The sequence below is a fragment of the Mesocricetus auratus genome, unplaced genomic scaffold (assembly GCF_017639785.1).
Source record: "Mesocricetus auratus isolate SY011 unplaced genomic scaffold, BCM_Maur_2.0 Super-Scaffold_100018, whole genome shotgun sequence".
Lineage (NCBI taxonomy): Eukaryota > Metazoa > Chordata > Mammalia > Rodentia > Cricetidae > Mesocricetus > Mesocricetus auratus.
Genome location: NW_024429199.1, coordinates 21,002,951 through 21,025,205, shown reverse-complemented (window position 1 = coordinate 21,025,205; position 22,255 = coordinate 21,002,951). Strand labels below are relative to the sequence as shown.

The 22,255-nt window shown below is 41.1% G+C and overlaps 1 protein-coding gene across 9 annotated transcripts in view; it reads right to left on the bottom strand.

Moving 5' to 3' along the window:
* The window catches only part of L3mbtl3 (L3MBTL histone methyl-lysine binding protein 3), a 106,020-nt gene that overhangs the window by 40,827 nt on the left and 42,938 nt on the right, over positions 1–22,255 (bottom strand). For all 9 annotated transcript variants that reach the window (XM_040728149.1, XM_013110248.3, XM_040728150.1 and 6 more), the window contains 4 exons: positions 19,548–19,683; positions 17,222–17,313; positions 14,721–14,872; positions 3,668–3,744 (listed from right to left, as the gene is read on the bottom strand). In XM_040728149.1, the coding sequence (XP_040584083.1) occupies positions 3,668–3,744; positions 14,721–14,872; positions 17,222–17,313; positions 19,548–19,683 (457 nt within the window). The remainder of the gene's footprint in view (positions 1–3,667; positions 3,745–14,720; positions 14,873–17,221; positions 17,314–19,547; positions 19,684–22,255) is intronic.

Below are 22,255 nucleotides of genomic sequence, written 5' to 3'. Positions count from 1 at the left end.
GTCACCGAAGAGAGGAGGAAAGAAAATTTAAGACTTCCTAAAATAAAAACAAGCACGGCTTACTTAAACTGTTAGGATACAGATACGGCAGCTCTAAGAGGAAAGTTCACAACTGCGAGAAGTTTACACTAAAACAAACAAACAAACAAATAAACAAAAAAGAAAATCAAGAAACCCAGAGGGGTGGAGAGACAGTTCAAAGGTTAAGAGCACTGGCTGCCCTTCTAGAGGTCCTAAATTCAATTTCCAGCAACTACATGGTGGCTCACAACCACCTATAATGGGATCTGGTGCCCTCTTCTGGCCTGCAGGTGTACATGCAGATAGAACACTCATACACAACACACATAAATAAATAAATCTTTTTTTAAAAATTCAGAAACATTTCAAATAAATTACCTGATAGAGCATAAGCTCTTAGAAAGAGAAAAGCAAACCAAACTCCAGGGTGGTAAGTAACAAGATATAATAGAGATCCTAGCAGAAAACTGAGAAACAATATATTTAATCACTCGAGCAAAGAGTTGGTTCTTTGAAAAAATAAACCGGATTGACAATTTTTTTTTTTAGCAGAACTATCCAGAGAAAATGAAAAGCCACAATAATAAAATTAGAGATGAAAACAAACTACAAATAAATTCTGAGAAATATTAGGGAAACCTTTGAGTGCATATTCAAAACAAACAAACAAACAAACAAAAAAAGGCGGGGGAACTCTAGGAAAAAAAAATCCAAGATATGTACAAGTTACCTAAATGAAAGGAAGAGGCTGTGAGTAATCAAACAAACACACAACAAACTACACAACTAAAATGGCAATACAAAGTCTCCCAACAAAGGAAGCCCAGACTGAACGAACGAATTGCTAATTTCTTCTAAATCTTTAAGGAAGAATGCACACTAACACTCCTCAAACTGTATCATCAGTACCAAACTCACTCCATGAAGTCAACATACTCTCATACTTAAACCTGGTAAAGACACGCACATAAGCACACACACACACACACACACACACACACACACACACACACACCACAAACCAGTTTTCCTGGTGAACAAAGACATAAAAGTTCTCAAAACATAAAAGAATGAAACTAGGTCGTTATCTCTCAACACACATAAAAATGAATAGACTCAGATACACCTGTAAAAACCTTAACTCCAAATATCAAAAAGCTCTGGTGAGAATAAGATGTACCCTTATACGCTGCTGGTGGGAACACACACCGACACAGCATTATGTAGAACTACCATGAGATGAAGCCACTCCTACTGCATGTGCAATTCTGTATTATTAAAAACTAGAAGTCCAAGTCTGGATGCCACAGAGCTACATGCATTGTGTTTAGAGCTAACCTACCCATATTAGCCAAAATATAGAAAAAATCTAAAGGCCCATTATCAGATGAATAAAGCAAATGTGGCATGTATACACAGTGGAATTTCAGCTAAGGAGGAATAAAATTATGATGATTTTAGGAATATGTGATTAAAATAAGCCGGGCTCAGAAAAACAAGTATCTCATATTTTCTTTCATATGCAGTACCTCGATTTCAATTTATAAATTCATTGATGTGTGTGTGCGTATATATATATATGTATATATATATATATACGCACTCAATACTCAATTATTTTAAAAGGCAAGAATTTTAATTTCAAAGAAGGAATGATAAAGACAGGCATATTTACAGAATACATTAACACAGTGTAGCCAGGAAGACTGGTCAGGAGATAGACAGCATATATAGTAAAGGTGACAGAAAAGTTGTCCAAGGAAACTGAGCGCTTAGACCCTTCTTTTCAGACAAAAGGTAAGACTAAGCCCTCCAAGGGAAAGGAACCAGGGGAAAAGTACATTTTTGTAAGGAACAAGACCAACACATGCATGGTAAATCAGGCTCATAATTTGACTGGGATTCTTCGTTGTTATTCCTGTTTTTACAATTTTTTTAAATTGTGGTAAAAATTTATGTGACACTCGATGTATCATCTTCGGTTTACAGTTCTGTGTCATTAAAACACAAAATGATAGCTGACATTTTCACACGCAGTTCTGTACTTTTAAAGGCTCGTCAAAAACCACAACAAAACAACATTGGTATTTTCTTCCATTTCATTACAAAAGTCTATGAAAGGTGATGGAGGACTTGGTTTGGGCCTCACACACCCCTTCTCAGGGACAGCATCAGGAACCTGTTATTTACTGGCTCACTGTTTATTTACCAGACTCTGATGATGACAAGCTAGGGCGTGTGACAGAACTGATATTAAGCTGAGTGACAACAAGAATCCTCATAGCAGATGGTGGTGCTGCCAGGGCCAACTCTGTGACCACCAGCATAAGACACCTTCCAGACCACACCAGGTTTGAGTCATAGACTATTAATATTTTGCTTTAACTCTCTGCTACTTATGTCTCTTTCATCTTCAAACTAGCTATGGAAATTAGTCAGGAAGTAGGTTCTACTTTTTTCCCTTCCACCTACAAGAAAAGTTTGAAAGTGAAAAAGGACCAGGTGTGCAGGTGACAAGAGTGGGATTCCCTTGTAAGAAGTAATCAGGCATTCTGAGGCTGGCACTGGGTTGAGGGACCAGGGGTGAATCTTAAACACAGACAGCTGTTTGAATGGAATGAAGCGATCTCAAGAAGCTGCAAACCGGGGCTGATCTTATATGCAGCACGCTCCATCCACAGACTCGCTGCCAGGAAACCCAGGTCTCATTTTTCTCTGTGTGATACGGTGGTCTGCTTTACTCTAGCATCCACTCAGCCACCAGCTCCTGAGCAGTAGGGCTTCATGGCAGCTGATGACCCTGCCTTTTCCTACCTGTAGGGACCATGACACTTTCAACAGTGACACGTTCAGAAACAGTCCTTGTTATGATGACACTGATAAACCTATTCTTTAGCACATAAAACCACAAAGACACTATTCATTGGCAGTTACACTGTTTCTTGTCGAAGAGAAAGTGAGCAAAATAAGAAGGTTCCACAGAGAGTGGCAGAAAGCTAAACCCCCATCCCCACGGCCATCCCCAAAGCTTCAGGGAACAGAGATACTAGCTAGCACAAGCTACAAAAATCTATGTTGGAGCTTGAAGCCACAGCAACAGAAACAAAAGCAAATGCATCAGCTCTAAACTTAGCAGAAAGGTCTAAAGCCACAAACTCTCACTTCAACATGGACATCACACCTGCTAGAAATGATCACAACAACGGAGTCTGTGTCCCACCTTCAGGAACACGCCTACTTTTCTTACCTGTCCAAGCTGAGCAGCTGTGCACTAATATAAGTCCCAAAATAAATCCCAAGTTGAAAGAAGACAGAGAGATATTTTATACAAACGTTGTCAAAGAAGATGATAATCTTAAGTTGTGATATAAACTAAGCCAATATGTGATACAGTTGAGGCTCTATTGGGGGTCAGCGAGCTTCCGCCTGCAGCTGGCTGAAGGCTTTGTAAAGTGTATCTGCAACACTCACATTTATGTGCTTGCTTATTTCCCACAGCTGCTTTTGTGCTTCAACCGAGCTGAACAATTATGACAGGGACTCCAGGGCACACCAAATTTAAAGTATCTATGATCTGACTCTTTACAGAACAATGTGGTCAACTCTTCAAGTATATGAAAAACATAGACACATTATAAATCCAAACCTGGTGGAGTAATAAGGGTTCTTCTGTGTTCTTTACACCAACCAACGGGATGAATGTGTGGACTGGATGATTCACACCTGCAAATGACATAAATTAAAAAGCTAGAGTTACTAGAGAGCCAGACAAATACTGCTGGAAAATTTTAAGAGCAAAATTAATTAGCAATTATGAACACATTCAAGAGTTCTGTTTATTACAATCTATCCAATTTGATAAAATGCTAAAGGAGCTTTTATTCTCCACATAAATATATGTATGAAGTTTTCACACATACAGTGTATTTTTGCTAGATAAACATCATATGGATTTGACACTACAGTTTGATTTCCCCATGAGAAAAAAAAAACAAAAACATTGTTAAAGCCTACAACTTCAAAGGCAGAAAAAGTACAAAGAGAGCATCACTGACAAGCATCACTGGAGAAAATAAACTATGTAAAAGGAAAGCTAAAATTACCTTAGCATCTCTAAGGCTCATGGGCAAGATCACTATCAAAACACCCAGCATGCTCTAGTACTTACAAAAACCAGGAAACTTAAGGGGCTGTGGGAAGGGAAGTGTTCAAGGGAGACAGAACACATGTAATGTGAAGAGGGAGGTGGGTAACGGAACAAGGAGAATTAAATGGGGTGAGGGGCAGGGGCAGGGCAGGGGGAGGCGGGTGATAGAACAGGAAAGCTAACTAGCACTAAAGAACTTTAAAATAGCATGTGGGAACCTCCTGTGGCAGGGGCTTCCTAAAAATTAAAATAAATAAAATATAAGCACGTGTACGTACGCACGTGCCCCCCCCACAGTATAAATGGACTTATCCTATAACAGGAATGTAGGATGCTTCTTCGAGATATCATTGACTAGCAAAAGCTCCGGTGCAAATAAGCAAATATATAAATAGTAACAACACGCTATTTCTGTTACCCTTTATAATAAAGGATAGCTGTCCTCTGTATCTGCAGGGGATTGGAACCCAGGACCCCTGAAAATAACAATTCAGAGGTACTCAGGAACCTTATATAAAATGGTGTGATGTTTACATCCTCTGTGTGTGCATCCTTCTGTATACTTTACATCACCCCAGGATTACTTAAAATAGGTAGTACGATGTAAGTATCACAGAATTGTTACGGGCGAATAAAATACTTTAGGCTTGTCCGTGTTTGGTACTGTTGCAGCTGTGACAGGCCTAATTAAATTGATGAGCTGTGCTTGGCACAAAGGAAAGCAGACAGATGAAGGAAAGGAAGAGGCTGAGAACCAAAGATGCTCCTGTATGCAGCCAGTCTAGTCTCTCGTGAGGCAGTATTTGAGCAAATTCTTGAAGGATGTGACGCAAGAGAGAAGTGAGCCCCGCAAACATAGAAAGGAAACTCTTCTGGCTGGAGAGAACAAGTCCGTAAGTTCTGGAGCACCCCAGTTCTGTTCCACGGAGAGGAAAGAACGGACTGAAGGGAGCAGACAACACAAGATGATGTCAGCATGGAAGGCCACGTAGCACATATAACAAAGTGAGGGATTTTAACCAAGAGTGAAGTAAAACGTTGCGGAGGGTGTTAGGCAGAAAAGCAGCTTAGTCTGATTTATGTTTCAAAGTGATGATTTTTAACTAGCACGCAAACAGTAAGCCAGTAATCCACGCTGGAAGCAATCGCCAGTTAGATGGTGACACAAACGATCACAGTGGCCTGGATCTCCACAGTGAGTGACCAGGTTTAGATGAACATTCTAAACAGAACTACGAATATGTGTCAGTACATTTAATACAGGAGGTGAGTGAAATGATGTCAGGGCACCCCAAGGTTCTAGGTATAGGCAACAAGAACGTAGCTGCCATTTTCTGGCTGGAAAATACTGCTAGCAACGGCTCTGTCATGTCAAGTGGTGAATGAAAGAAAGCTCCTGCTATTGGCATGCCGAGCAAGCACGTGCTAGACAAACAAGAAAGAATGTCAAATAAACCATATCTAGAGTTCACTCACAAAGATCAGGGCCCAAGCTATCCATTTGGAAGTTATCAGCCTTTGAGATGATACTTAATCCACGAGCAGACCCGAGACAATCCAGAGAGAGAGAAAGGGGGCGAAGTCCATGTTAGATGTCTAGTAAGTGAAGTAACAGGAGCAACCAGCTGCACGCAGTGGTGCCACAGATCAAAGGAGAGGCGAGGCTAGGCGTGGGGCCTGTCAACAGAAAGGTCTCTCGTATCAGTGACAAGAGTACCACACCAAAGCGAGAACTAAACGGAGACTGAACGGAAGGAGACGACGAAGACAGAAAGCACAGCTAAGGAGCTCAGTTACAAATGGATGCAGAGAAGGGAGGCATCAGAGAGCAGAAGTAAAGATTTGTTTTCTGGCTTAAGTTGGAAAAATGATAGACATGGGGTGGGGTATGAACGAGAAAAAGAAATAAGAAAGGAGAGGACATGACTGGTCCTGGGTTTTGGGACCAGGCGAATGGAAAAAAGAAATTAAAAAAAGGAAAGGAATGAGTACTCGTAGGTATGGTGGAGAAGGTTTATTACAGGTCTGCAGGAGAGCACAGTCAGAGGCAGGGACACTGGGAGAGTCCAGAGTGGACACGACCCTGAGTCATGTGAGGAGAGGGGGGGAGAGGGAGGGGGAGGAGAAAGAGGGGTGCAGCATCCAAGAGGCCCAAAAGAGGAAAGGCAACCAAAAGTGGTTGAATTATACAGGGAGAAGAAGCTGCAGGATGGGCAGTCCAGCCCCTGGGCTGGAGAAGTTTAAGGTAGGTTGTGGGGGATGCCAGCCTTGAGTGCCCTGTAATGGGCAGGGACTGAGGAGTTCAGGGAGAACATGGAGGCTAGTGTTTGATATGCTAAACAGGCACCTCAGTCATTTGTCCCAGGTTTGAAATCTAACAGGGTGCATATGGGAAATTTCTAATTTAAAATTACTTGAAAAATAAAAGTTGGATTAAAAAAAAAGAAATAAAAACGTCAGTTAAAAAAGAAATAGTTGCTGAACAAAGCCCGTGACGGGGGCATCCCATGTGCTGAGGATATGTCAGGCTTTCAAAAACACTTCTCTTCCCTCACCCCTCACGTGTGCATGGGTAAGAAGGACTCAGAAAGGGTGACGTGCTGGTGCCCAGGAGAGGACAGGCAGTCAGAGGGTGCCCCCGGCCCCCGCCAAGCAGCTGAGCTACTTGTTATCATTTCCAACATTTCCGGGGACCCACGGCTGCACGTGTGGCTATCAGCATTCAGGTAAAATATTTAAGTCACCCCAGGTGTTAGCATTTCCGGAGATGCTTGCACGTGTGGCCATCAGCATTCAGGTAAAATGCCTAGTCTGCCCAGCATTCAGGTAAAATGCCTAGTCTGTCCAGGGCCATGTAATTTATGCACATGTGTGGTATGGTTACCTAAGCCCCCATAGGCATGCACTGAGCAAATCTTTAAAAGTAGACACACCCGCTCTGCTCTGCTCCTCCCTCTCTCTCTCTCTCTCTCTCTCTCTCTCTCTCTCTCTCTCTCTCTCTCTCTCTCTCTCTCTCTCTCTCTCTCTCTCTCTCTCTCTCTGTGTCTCCACCCCCTCTCCCTTTCCCACTCTCTACTAATGGGCTTTGTTGTACATTTCGTGGTCTGTTCTGGAGCACGGCAAATAACACTAGTCACCCAGGTGGAGATCAGGAAGGGGAGCCCAGTGAGGTGCAGGGGGAAGGAGTCTCTTCTCACTGTGCTTTCCTTCCTCGGTTAACATCTGTTTGCATCTCAGTTAGCATCCCAGAAACATCTGTTTGGAGAGGGGCCAGAGTGAGAGAGAGTAAGAAGTCTGAGAGAGGAGACAACCAGAAGGAAATGGGATCCGGAGGAGTACACAAGGAGAGGGAGGCAGGGATTGGGGGTCCAGCTGATGTTGACAGCCACAAATGGAAGATCACATTGGTCAGCATGTGGTGTCCCCAGCTATTTCCAAGGGTCAGACACAGACACAGTAGGCAGGAAGTGGGTTCAACCTGCACTGGATGCCAGGCAAGTATACAGTAAGAAGACAAAGACTGCTTTAAAAGGTAGTTACAGCAAATAATAGAGAGTAACAAGAGGCTTACAGGCACACCACAGCATCGTTCTTAAAAACTGGTTAGGAAAACAAGTATTCTGAAACGTACACACACAAATACACATGAGAAAGAGAGAGAGAGAGAGAGAGAGAGAGAGAGAGAGAGAGAGAGAGAGAGAGAGAGAGAGAGAGAGAGAGAGAGAGAGACGCAGAGACAGAGAGACAGAGCGAGAGAGACAGAGAGAGGCAAGGACAGAGACAGAGAGACAGAGATGGGAGAGACAGACAAACAGACATCACACCAGACCTGGAGTCCAGATATACGTAACATGTCAACATACTCCACTTTCGAGAATTTGACTGTTGTGGAAAACTCAGCTTGGGAAATAGTGGTCTAAAGGTCACCAGGAGCCAGAGTCCAGTCTCGCTCTATACCCAGATCTGTTGTGTCCAAGAGATTCTGGAATACCAACTGGGCCTTCTCCATGGAAAACTAGAATGCAGAATGCCAGGAAGTTCTAGAGGACTTGGGTTTGATTCCCAGGACCCACATGGCAGCTCACAAACATCTAGAATACCAGTTCCAGGGGGATCTGATGCTCTCATCTGCCATCAGTGAGCTTGCAAGCACATGATACACAGACACATGCAGACGAAACACTCCTTCACATAAAAGCTAGGTGACCATCAAGTTCATCTATTTTCTTAAGATTCTCCAATATACAACTCCTTATGATGTACTGTTATAATTATATTAATAGGGCTATTTGGATACCCTCAGTCTTTCTTAATCATTTTGGATATAGATTTTCACTGATGGTGTGGTACCTTTAAGAAAGTTGTTTCTATTTCAGCAGCCCTTATGGACTGGTTAGTCTGCTTCTCTTGTGACACAAAAAAAGGCTATTGGTCTCTTTAGAATAACGACTGTGCTATATTCCCCTCCACTGACCTCTGCATTTTAAAAACCTCAGAAGCCTGCTTTTCTCAGATTAGTACTCTTGTGCTGCATTAAATGCAAAAGCTTTACAGCAGAAACTAAGTTGGGAAGTATTGATTCATCCCAGGTTTCTAAACAGAAGCTCAGAGAAATCATATCATACAACAGGAACTTACACCTTACTTCTGATACAACATATTTTCCTCTCTGAACCAATTTGATTTTTAAATTGGGACTGAAGCAATTTTCTTTTGAGTTTACATTATATTATATAACTAATTGGCAAAGCAAAAATATTGTACATATTTATAAGGCAGTATGTAATATTACAATACATGAAATAATTATTCTCTAAAATATTGCTATGGTATACTAAGTAGATTACCATGATGTTTTAGTAATTTATATTTTCTCTTTATAATAAAAGTACTTTGTAGGAGAAAAAAGGAAGTATTTATAAATAGCTTCATTAAAAAATAAATATTCCCCTGTCAGTCATATACAATTATAAAGTACCTGCCAGACCCATGGCAATTATTTCAAAGCAAGAGCAATTAAAATCACTAGCTTTTGGTTTTATGAGATTTCCTTATAAATTACAATTAAGGAAATCTACAGCATATTATGTATTACCTAAATATTACATAAGACCTTACTCATGACTATTTATTGATTAAACTCACCATTTAAGATAAAGTTATCATCTCAATTGAGAAAATACTCTGACCTATTTTATTTCTACTGTGTTAGTAGCAAACAACACTTTACTCAAAAGTTGGAAGGCTCCAAACTCATTTCTTTTGCCACATCTTAGACCTATCTAGTGTTCAAAGACAGAAATGCAGCAAAAAGGAATAATAAAGAACTGACAGCAAATAACTTTTCACTGTACCTCTCTATTTCTACCATTTCTACCACTTATGTTTTTATTTATGTCATGTTGGAAGTACATTTCAAAAACGTTCGGTGAAAATTTGATCACAAAGTCTGCTATGATCCATTGGGATCAAGACTAATACATTTTGAAAGACTCAAACAAAGAAAATAATTCATGGGGAAAAAAAGCTCATTAGTTATGATTTAACTAGAAAGTGAGCAAGACATAAAGGTCATGTTATAGAAATACACACAGGCTAAGTGAGTATCTCACCGCTAGGATTGAAAAGAAAGAAATCTGTTTTGTTGGCAGTGATTATTTGTTTTGGGACCAGCCTTGAACTTGCTTTGAAGTTGAGGATGGCTCTCATCTCCTAATCCTCCTGCCGCCACCTCCCATGCGATTACAAGTAAGTACTATCATGTCACAGTCACAAACTACATAAGACCATGTACATAGTAGGCAAGGCTAGGCAAAGAGCCAAGCAAGAGCATTTCCAGGAGCTTATGTAAGGCAAACATCAAAGTCTCTCTTAAGCAACAATGGCTGCAGTTTTGTGAGATATGACACCAACCTCCTTCACTGCCTCATCCCAATGCATTTTACTAACCAGGACCTGACTGCCCTAGCCGCCCATCATCTGTTAACTCTCTGCTTTACTAATCAACCACAGATTTCATAGCTGAGGTACCTAGCTCTTTCTCCCATCCCTAATACATGTTAATTAATGGGCTTTTTGCTGAGAATCTCTAGATAACACAGTAAGTTGGCAAAGATCAAAGTGATGCTATTTAGTCACCCTGGGATCAAACTTTTGTTTCTTTTCTCCAGGCTGAGAGAGAAGTGTTTAGTGTGACCAATTATTTAGTCTCAGATTTTTCCATTTCCCCCCTTCACTGTGGTCTGAGACCTTCCTCCAGCCAAGGAACCATACTCAATAGAGGTAGGAACCCCACCTGAGAAGGTGCCCTTAACACTCCCTGGGCAAAACTCCTTTGCTTTTAGCAGTTTTTCTACTGAAGGTCCCTGGCAGCCACCTCCTCAAACATTTGCAAACTGGTGTCTACCCCTAATACTCTTATTTGAATTCTTGCAGCAAGTGATAAAGTAGGCATTCTGGACCCCTTTGCAAGGGGCAACTAAAGTGTGAGGTAAGTAATCTACTAAACAAGCAGCCGCTAACTTCTACATACCCTACCCTCTGGCCAAACAGACATTCTCCCCTTCGCCAGGGATTCCCTATCCTACCATGTGCCTATTGCATTATTTTATGGGGTAACTCTAGCCTCTTGTCATCTGAGAAGTGTTTCCCTGTGAACCCTCCAGGGAGGTTGAGTCAATTCGTCACTCCATATGCCATAGAGGACAGCAACAGTTGGTTTTAAGAATTAAACACTAACTAACAATGGCTGGGGGCATGTTTCTCTCCTACCCTAGAACACAGGCCCCAGAGCTGAAGTTCAAGACTAAGTCTCATTCACTCCATGTCCTCCTGACACCCAGTGTACCTCTAACTAAACTCAGTAATAAAAACCTTTGATATCACTCTAAGACCCACGTTACAAATACATCAATATCACATTAGGGAGAAGCAAAATTGTTATTGTTCTCAAATCATAAATTGAAAAGAGAATTACCTTCTTTTTTTAAAGAAAGTCTGCAGTTTACTTAGGAACAACCGGGAAAAGACTAGGAGGTTTCTTGTGACTCACTAATTTGATGCTTTCCTCTCCACAGATCGAGTCCTTGCTGATTTCTGCCCTTACTCACTGACATGCCACACCAAAATGAAATCAAAGTGGCTAAAACTGCAGTTCTATTCACTCAGGGCTTTGTGCTGAACATGCTAAGTCTTGCTGTCATGCTGTCCAGAATTCCCAAAGACAAGGTCACATGAAAATACCATTGCTTACAAGGAAAAATATTTCCCAGCACGTAGGGGGAAAGAAGAGGTAATTATTCTCATTATAGGTTCTGCCCCTGGAGCCCAGTATCAGACAGCAGTAAGTTAAGAGGAAAAGAGGCTGTGTATGCAATGCAGGCGGGTTGGGGAGGTGGGGGGAATGGCGGCGGGGGGGGTGTTGTACAGGACTCCCAAGGTCCTAGTAACAGACCAAAACAATGCAAAGTTTCCATTTCAATTTTAACTAGAATTTGATCTCTTGGATGGAAAATTACCCAACTCTATTCTAGGAACCTGAAGTCAAGATGCCTGAGCTAACTTATCTTGGTTTCTGTTAAACTGACTGCTTGTGCAAACCTCCTCCTTCAGCCAAGCACTTATCTTAGCTTCTGTTTAACTGCTTGCTTGTACAAAACCTCCCCTGCAGCTCTGGAGCAAGATACCAGAAAGCAGTTTTTGCCTTCAAAAACTCCTTGCCCTAAACACTCAATGCTACACTTGGGTCCCTGAGTGTACTCCCAGCAGACTGGACTAAAGACTTTCAATTGGCCATAAGATGTCTCTAAGTGGGTTATCTCTGGTGGGATCCCTGTAACAGTCCTCACATTCCTTCCTATATCTTTAAAATAGTTTCTACATTCAGTATTCTCTGATATTTAAAGTTATTTCTAAGTCTAACAACCCAGAGATAGTTATTTTCTTTCTAGCATATACTGTTTTCCTTTCTTCAGTCCTGCACACATTTTCATCATGTTCATCTTTAGAAAGAAGAAAATACGAAACATGTAGTATGTCAATGGAGACAGATACATTTATGCTTTCCATTCCCTCTGTGTAAAATGGAACAGAGTGTCCCTATCCTATTCAAGTTGGGTAAAGACTCTCATCTCAAAACTACTTTGGATAGAAAAAGGAAAGGGAATCTCAACTACACACCAAAGTAATTTATGCAGAAAAAAAATCAAAATTCAAAGACTATAGAACTGGAGAAATTCCAGGGCAGCTAAGCAATTTTTAATGTGCCTTAGCTACACACCAAGAAAGGGAACACACTTTCTTTTTCTGACAATTAACGAAATATGATTTCATGTCAATAGAAATATAAATAATCCTCAATGGAAATTCTAATCTAAAAATAAGGACATTAGATTATGCTTTTAAAAGTTCAAAATCAGTTATAAGAGACTGGATTTTTACTTTGCTCTTTCTCAGAAGGAACCAGCATCCTTTTTGTTTGCTCACCAAAGTACCTGACATCAGAGAAAATGCTTGTTCCAAAGATTCCCAAGGTCATTACGTATATAGAAATCCATGTACAGAGGCAATGTCATATCAAAGGAGTAATTATGGCTTTAAAACACTCTGATGTGCTGAGCGTGGTGGCTCAACCTTTAATCCCAGAACTGGGAGGCAAAGGCAGGTTGGCTTCCGTGAGTTTGAGGCCAGCCTGATCTACATAGCAGGTTTCAGGATAGCCAGGACTATACAAAGTGACCTTGTTTCAAAAAGCAAACAAACAAAAAATTTAAAATGATGACAACAACAACAAAATCACTGTGATACTCATGTGGTCATACAAATAAGCACTGATTCATTTCGTCTAAACTGAACTAAAGGGCAAGCATGGCCGTCTTTGGTACGGGCTAGAGAGATAGCTCATGTTTGCTGCTCAGACAGTAAGACCAGAGTTTGGAACTGTGGGTGTGACAGCCAGCCAGCAATCCCAGCACGCAGGAGACAAGATGGGGATTCCCCCAGGCAGGATGGCTAGCTAGACTGGCTGAATCAGCAAACTCTAAAGTTCAATGGAAGACTCTACTTCAGAAAACAAAACAAAGTGATAGAGCAAGATGCTGAGTTTAACGTCTAGCCTCCACATATACCCACACAAGAAAAAGCATAAAGTCAATGATTCTCCTTAAACAATTGAAGTAAGACACGAGAATTATTGATGGGTCTACTGAATATATGTATTAAAAGGTGACATTTAATGGGCAAAGGCACTTGTCACTAATCCTGACAACCTGAGCTCAACTCCTAGGACTCTCATTGTGGAAGGAGAGAACCAGTTCCCAAATGTTGTCCCGTGATCTCCATACACACTCTCCTCAATAAATACAAATACATGCGATACATTTTTGAAGAAAAAATGAAACATTTGTTTAAGTTAATATTCACTTGATAACACCTGACATGTTTATAATATTCTTATTTTGCATGTTTTTAAGACAGACACACTTCAGAGATGTTCTTCACCAGGAAAACCAGTTTTAGTGATCAGGCATAAAATCAAATGCAATGGTTGAGCCCGGGGCTGCGGTCCAGATGTAGGGCACTGGCCTAACATACAAAAGAACCTGGGTTTCATCCCTAGCATCGCATGCATGCATATAAAAGTCAGACGCTCTATTATAATGATTTTATAATGACATAATTTCATAGAATGGTGTTCTTATGATTGCATGTAGCACATCTAAAAGTGGTAAAGCTTAAAAATAATATTCCTTAATTGGTATCATTTATATTCAGCTATCTGAATGGTTTAATTAGCTGAGTACAAAAATATGGAAAGTTGATTAAAATAAATTCCTAAAAAGTTACACCAGACACACAGGAGGAGGAGGAAAGTGAGCCTGGGCATGGATGTACAGGTAAATCTATGTTGGCACATGTAGCTCTACGTTGCAGATACGGGGACACAAATTTCAATTTCACGTTATAAAGTCAAGTCAAACACAAATCTTGAGTCATCAGGAAGGATGTCAATTAGAAATAAATGCAATATGGAATAAGCAAAAGCTTAAAAATCTGAAATAGGAGAAAGTGGAGCAGAACTTTGATTTAACTTTGATTTTTCTTTTCTTTTCCTGTGTATGGGTATTTTACCTGTGTGCATGTCTGTGTACTATATGTAGTGCTCACCAATGCCACAAGAGGGAATTGAATCCCCTAGAACTGGAGTGAAAGGGGGTCATGACCTGCCATGTGGGTGCTGTAAATCAGCCCAGCTCATTTGGAAGAGCAATGTGTGCTTCTAACCACTGAGCCATCTCTTCAGCCCCATCATTTTTATTTTTTTCAAGACAGGGTCTCTTATAATCCTGGCTCGTTTCAAAACTCCCCAGGTAGCAGAGGATGACCTTGAACTTCTGATCCTCCTGCCTCACCTCCCAAGAGCTAAGATGACGTCGGTTTTTTTTTTTTTGTTTCGTTATAAACTTCACATCGTTCCTTATTTTGAACTGCGTATTCACTGTCCCTAGATAAGCATTAAATTTTCAAAAGCACACATTAATGGAAACTGACTCACCAATAGTCATAGCTCTCATCCCAGTTGTCAAAATGTACCAGAAAACGGTTGTCCACCATATCTGTTACCGTAGCAACGCAGATGAAGGAAGGGTTCTTTTTGTCTACAGCCTCAAGCTTCATTCCAACTCGAAAGCCTGATGGGATCACTGTCTATGGAAACATGCAGATTTAATTAGAGATAAGCACACTTCACTGCAGCGTGATCTACATAGTCTGTACCCCTGCTTCAATTCAAGGACAGGCCTCCACAGCTATATTCACCTAATAAAAGAAGGCGATGCCAGCCTCACAGTGGGGTTGCTTTTCATGGGCAACAATAAAAATCGAAGCTCTACAGTTACATTCAATTAGCTATCCCAGCCTCAGAACTAAAACATCGGCAACCTGACAGAGTTTAAAATAATTAATTTCAGTGAGTGTTTTAATGCCTTAGTTAGGGGATGTATACTAGGCAGGCAAGTTTTATACACCACATGGCTGATTGCCTGGCCTTTTTTTTTCCCCTTGATTACAGATTGGACAATGAAAATTATTTACACAAAAGATACACTTAATTGAGTTAAAATGTGGAGTCAGCACAAATTCACTTCCACCTCTGAGAAGATCTCTCAAGTACTGTACAGAAAGTAGGTCACCATCGCTTATGAAAAGCTTCAAGCTATTACAGCTTCAGCTTACTACTCCAGACAGTTTTTATTCCCAGCTGCAGCACAGCAGCTGGCTGTTGATACACATTGTCATTAGGAATATTAGGTATTTTAAGGAAATCCACAGATGATCAGTCATCTGGGATCCACAATGAGAACAGGAGCTCACTGAGTTAGTGCTTGAGGGACAGTGATGTGTAAACAACCCTTACAATCTCCCACGGAAAACTATTCTAATCTCAGGGTAGGATACTTGAATATCCACCCTGTTGACTACAAAACAATGGAAGTCATTTCTACCATCCAGTAAAAGCCCTTCATTTCAAACAAGCATATGGGCACCAGTCTAATGCCTTACACAAACAAATGCTACCTTTCATTTTACCATAAAAGACTGAAGGAAAAGTAAAACTATATAGTTATGATTACAAAAATGTACACAAGTATATATGAAAATACTGCAAGTCCTGGGTGAATTAGACAGCACACATAACATGCAGAAAATGTACCACATATTTGAACCCTGAGATTATATAGCATTTATGACCATAAATATCTGACTATTCTGATGTGGAGAATCTAGAAATAGAAAACTTAATTACCTCGCAAATACCAACAGAGGCTGAAGATTAGGTTGTGTGCTCACCATGCCCAGAATGGAGTGATGGTTCAAGGTAGTTAATGACACCATGATGTAAGTCATAGTCAGAGAAACAGTCATGGGGCGGAGACAGCAGGCTGCTGAGTTTCCAGCCAGCTGACCTTTCTCTGAGGAAATGTTTTGTCAGAGAACATATACTGACAAGGCAGTATTTCCATCCTGGCGATTCAGCTGTCTGCCCAATTAAGAGATTGTAAAGTAGGCTGACTATATTTTATCTCTCTACTTTCATTCTTATTTCAACCTTGGTTATGTTTAATCAAATCAGAGAATAGTTCCTCCACTAGATTGGTACCCTCAAGCCAGCTGTCTGGTACCACTGCCCGGATGGAAAGGCTCCCCCAGTGCTGATACTTGTTCCATTCCAAGGGAATCCTGATGGTGACGCTTCTACCTCTATCCTCTTATCCCTGCTACCTAAAGGATGAATCCAGGAGAGGAGGACGCTTGCACTATTAAGAGAGCCAAGCTGCAGGCATGTGCTCTACTCTGTCTGCTGAGGGACCAGGGCTCAGAATTAGGAGGCTCATTTGTCAGCAGTGAAAGGTCATATATATATATATATATGTCCTCCCATCCAGTCCTTGTCAGCTATAAGGATGACATTTTGTTTGCCCCTGCTCTAATTAGACCACATCTTGGGGAAGGAAAGGTGTAAATGTGTAAGTCCCTCTCGGGTATGTTGGAGGAACACAGAATAAAATCAGAGACAGCAAAGAAGCTGAAAATGCGTACACATCTGCCTTCGCTTTTGCTACAAAAACTATGGTAAACAAAGCTATAAGCAGCAATAAAGGCATGGTGGAGTCCCTGGTGACTCCTGCCTGCAAACTCAAGCAGGGCTGTATCCACCACACTATGTGACTCCCATCTGAACAGCGCTCCTACTTAAATGATGGCAACAGTATAATATTCCAGCCGATTTAATTTTTATGCATCTTAATTGTAAGCCACACCTGGATTTCATATTACAATGTCATACCATTCAATAAGACAACCATAATGTGGCTATAAAATAGATATTTACTCATGAAAATTTAAGTTAATTTTAAAGTTTAATTAAGATTCGAGAATTCTTAGCAAGGCAATAAAATTTATTACAGTTCCTTGTTATCACTTGTGATTTATCCTGTGAGACACTAAAAATAGACTCACTCCTTCGGAAAGGAAAAGCACTTTGGATACACTTACTATGTTCTGATTTTCAAATAACGACTTGGGAGCAGCCTGGGCTTTGCACGTCTTAAGGTAGGATTGCCAATTAAATTCTTCTTCTTTATACCCTGGAGGGAAAGCACATGTGGCCAGCCTTAGGAAACACACAGAGCATTACCAAGTCATTCCCCATCCTACTCTGCCTGCAGCTGAAACGTGTTCACATCAAGCAGCCAAATGGTCTTTTTCAATAAATACAGTTTAACCTACAACGTACAGCTATAGATTTGAGATGCAGGTTGTGTTTAGCATCAACCAACTTTGTTATCATTTTAAATTCTAAGTAGATGTGATAACCGATGTACAAGGCATAAGGAAGCAAATGTATTTTGAACCCGGTAGGTTTTGTATTGTCAAGCTACTTCCATCAACATGCAGCTACAACTCCTCAGAAGCAGAACTAGTAAACTGGAGTAATCACATTCCTCATTCCCCATTTTCCCTCACCTCATTTACTTTGAGAGACTAATATGAACAAATAGAAGTTGGGGAAAAAAATAAATCATTTTAGTTCTTCAAAGGAAAAACAAAGGGGGGGATCCCAGGTTCACAAAGGGTTTTGGAAAATTACATTAAGAGACGAGTCCTTGCCTAACATTTCCAATTCATCAGTCAGCATTGCCTTCTGAGAGGTGAGTTCCTAAATGGGCTTTTATCTATCTCAAAACATCATATTGTCTTTAACTTTTAGTTAGAGCACAGAAATTGTAGCCTGCTATAAAATAACATTTTGGGGGCTGGGGGGCTGGGGTGTAGCTCAGTGGTGGAGCTCTCACCTGGCATATGCAAGGGCCCTGAGTTCCAACCCCCAACACTGATGGGAGAGGGGACAAAAGTATCAAAATTTGATAGCTTGAATTTTTGACATGCCAAAAAAGTTAAAAAGAAGGAAATATTAGTAAATACATAGGGGATGGCCTAAAAATTATAGTATCTTTTCTTTCTGGGGATTTTTTTTTAATAATTATAAAAGAGGTTAAAAAAAATACCCTGGCAGACTAGAATATAAAGGATTCCACCAGGCATGGCTGTATGTGCATATCTCAGCACTTAGGAGACAGGACATTAAGTTCATTTTGAGACAAGGCTTCAAGTATCAATAAACAAACAAATACCGAGAATGTGCGGAGGGTGTCGGGGATTGACAACACAGAGACTCGTCCAACGATGTAAAGAAAACTTTAAGCAGGCCCCAAAAGGCTCAAGAAAACTTCCCCAAGAAAGGCCTCCCTCCAGAAAAGCTTCTGCTCTCTCCTCTGACCTGGCTGGTTCTGCTCTGACACAAGAAACTGACTTGGGTGTGTCAGAAGAGGCGGTTAGTCTTTGGAAAAGGTCGAGGTCAGGGCAGTTCCTGTGGGCCAGTCCTTTTCAGGAACTTATTGCCCCGGGGAATTGTATTGTTTTTAGTAAACATTGTCTTACAACTGCCTACTCCCAGGCTGATGGGGAAGTGGGTCTCTGCTCAAGGTCTGGTGCCCCCACAACAAACAGACAGTGAAGCACTCCATTTGGCTAGGGATATAAACCAGTGTAAAACACTTGTTTAACATGAATGAGACCCCAAGCTTGATCCCCAGCACTGAAAGTAATTAGTATTAGTCCAACATTTATGCATGGTAGTTTTCAGTACTATATTTTCTTCTGCAATCTAAAATATCAAAACCTGTAGGTTCAAGGCATAATTTCTCAAGATACTCACACTGGTTCTCTCTCTCTCTCTCTCTCTCTCTCTCTCTCTCTCTCTCTCTCTCTCTCTCTCTCTCTCTGTGTGTGTGTGTGTGTGTGTGTGTGTGTGTGTGTGTGTGTGTGTGTGTGTCTCTCAGGTAAGGTCTACCTAATGTAATCCATTTTGACCTGGAACTCACTGTAAAGCCCAGACTGGTTTCTAACCCATGATCTTCTGCCACAGCCTCTCTAGCACTAGGACTGCAGGTATTTGTCATCATAGCTGGCTTCTCAAGCTTTTTTATACCATGGCATAGCAGTAAAACTAATGAGTGTCTCAAGCAATTTTATTCAAGGCTACGTGTATGTGTGTATGTATTCACACATATACACAGATAAGACAGATCTGTACGTAAAAGCTATTGATTATTATTCAGATTTAAATCTATGAAAACAAGCACACGGAGATAATTTATTCTCTTAAATTAGATTTTTCATTTCTTTGGCTTTAAAGAATGTTTAACATTATGAACAATAAGCTTGACTTAATTACCAGAAAGAATAACTTCTAGGAATTTAGCATCTAAGAAAGTAAGATCTTACTGAATTTAAAGCATGAAACAAAAAGTAGCAATACCTTTTGGAGGCTGGAGTTTATGGCCTGTTTTCTCACACCACCCAACTGGGTGGATGTCCAGAGCATCTGCATTTACCCAGAAGTCATAGCAATCAGAATATCCATCAAAGTGAAGCTTTATCCGATAGCCACAAACCTGAAATAAGTAAGCAGGTTGGATAAGTTAAAATATGAAGGCGTGTACTCACGTACACACGTACACACACACACACACACACACACACACGTGTGCACACACACAAAATAACTAAGTATCATGTATGACATATTCTTAGTGGGGTTAAAGAGATGGAATGTTAGAAAGGTGCTTCCCAGACAAATGTGAGGATTCCACAAGAAGCTGGAGGCTGAGTCAGAGCCAGCACTGTGACCCCTCGAAAGTGAGGAAACCGTAGTTACTGTCATGGAAAGGCCTCTAAAACGTCCTGTTAAAACTCAAGTAGCAGATCTAATTATACAAGGTGAGACAGTCTGTGAAAAAAAACATGTGCGCACTTATATATATGTTGTGTATCTCCTAAAAATATATGGACATGTATACACATATTTACACGTACATACATAGATATACACATAAATTCACATATATATGTGTATGTATATATATATATATATATATATATATATAAATAGTTAAAGTCTTAAAGAACATGATAAAATATTGACAATTATTTCTTCCAGGAAGTGGAAATAAAAAGGAAGAAGATGGGTGTGATCCTTTAATTCCAGCACTCAAGCAAGCAGATCTCTGTTGAGTTCGAGGCTAGCCTGGTCTATTGAGAGAGTTCCAGGACAGCCAAGGCTACACAGAGAAACTCTGTCTCGAAAAACAAACAATAACAAAAACAAAAGGAAGGCACCAAAAAAAGAAGTCCCATTTATTTTTTTATGTTATATTTTGGTTAAAAAATACATCAGTACTAGCATACACAAATCTACAACTAAGCACACTCCTCACAGAATCTAGAGTCCTAGGTGACACTGGGGTCCCTAGGGCATTTGATCTGGCTGAGGACTACTCCCACCTCCACCATTTCAGAGGTTTTTTGTCTACCCTGCCTGGCAAGCAGCTGTCTCTGCCCACCTCCTACAAGTGAAGCCGGTGGTTACCTCCCGCCTCTAGTCCCTTGTGGTCACAGCACTCCTACATCTTCTGTCTTCCTGCTAGAGACTGCTCTCAAGCTCTGCCTTGCCTTGAGGCTTTTCATTCTCCACAGCTGGCTCCTGTACTCTGTTCCTCCAGGACCTTGACCACATGCAGGGTTACACTGTCTCTCACCCTGGGCATCACTCTGTTGCTATACATGTAGCATGTCCCCGCTCCCTATGACCCTGGGCCCCAGCTGATACCTCCTGTCCATTCTGAGGCCTTACACCTTTTCTTTCCTGTGTCAGGCAAGCGTTCCTATGGAACTGGTTCCCACCAGAAACTGCCATGCCTTTTAACTCCTACATTAAAGGTCTAACCCGAGGAAGAAAGCCTTCGTCTTTCCAATTTCTAGCCCACCTCTTCCCAAGATTCCAAGAGTGTACCTTACACCTAGCCTAGTGTATACTTCTGGGAAGAAAAAAGAAGTCAATTTTCATTATTCATAAGTTTCGTACCTATGAATTCACTTGCTTGTTAAAACTTATTTCTAACCCAAAAATAACATACTTGGTGCAGGTCGAGATGGGAATACAGAATGGCGACAATATATGGGTCACCCGAGATCCAGGTTCCCAGCAGGGACTGGCAGGGCCTTCGTGGGACTCCCCTCCTATGAGTAAGCATCCTATAGACGGTTTAGCACCATGTCTTCATTTCTTCAGCCTTTCTGTTGACCTCGCTCATTCGCCCAGAGTGCTATGACACCGCTAACACAGGAAATGTGTGTGTTATGGGGGCTTTATTCACGTGTGCACTGCAGTGCTTGATGATGAATGGGAATTCCGTTTGAACATACAATAATATAATAAAGAAGGAATCATCCAACAAAGACAAGTATGTACGGACCAAAGGCTGGCAGGAACCTAAATCTACATTTCCTGTAGGAGCAATGGTTTCCCCTGAGTTAATCTGAGGGACACAATAACCTCGACGAAGAAGGATCCAGTCACGAGAATCAGCTACCCGGTGGCAATCCCAAGCCTCAGGAAACTGAGGCAGGAGGATCTGTGAGGCTAGATTCCACACAGTAAGAATGTTAAAGAAATCAGCTATGATGGAATGCTAGCTTCCTTTCTCATTATTCATGCTAATCTTTCCTGCCTCACCCTCCTCACAGTAATCCACTTATCTCCATTTCTTTGACAATGGTTCAACACCTGCATCAAAGAAGCTACCAAGCTGCTTCAAACAGGCAAGCCCTCTGAGATCCGGACTTGAGTCTTTACCCCTTCTTCCTGTGCAAGCAGGGAGAGACTGTCCCTTGGAGTAAAGCCCCAAAGCCCTCAGGCATCAGGGCTCCACCTGCTCTAGTACCTTCTCCAGGGCAGGGGGTAGATGAAAATAAAACAAAACTCTTACTCAGTTTTAGGTAAACAAATTCTCACACGTTTTTTGAGAGATTTAAGAACTGATAAACTCAAGGAAAGCTAGATAAACCCAAAATGGCTTCAACAAGAACAGGAGACGGCAGCCTTTGTACTGACACACGAGTAGCAGTTCCAGGATTGGTTCTCACGAGCATGCATAAGCAGGAAGAAGCAGAGATGAAAGGATGGAA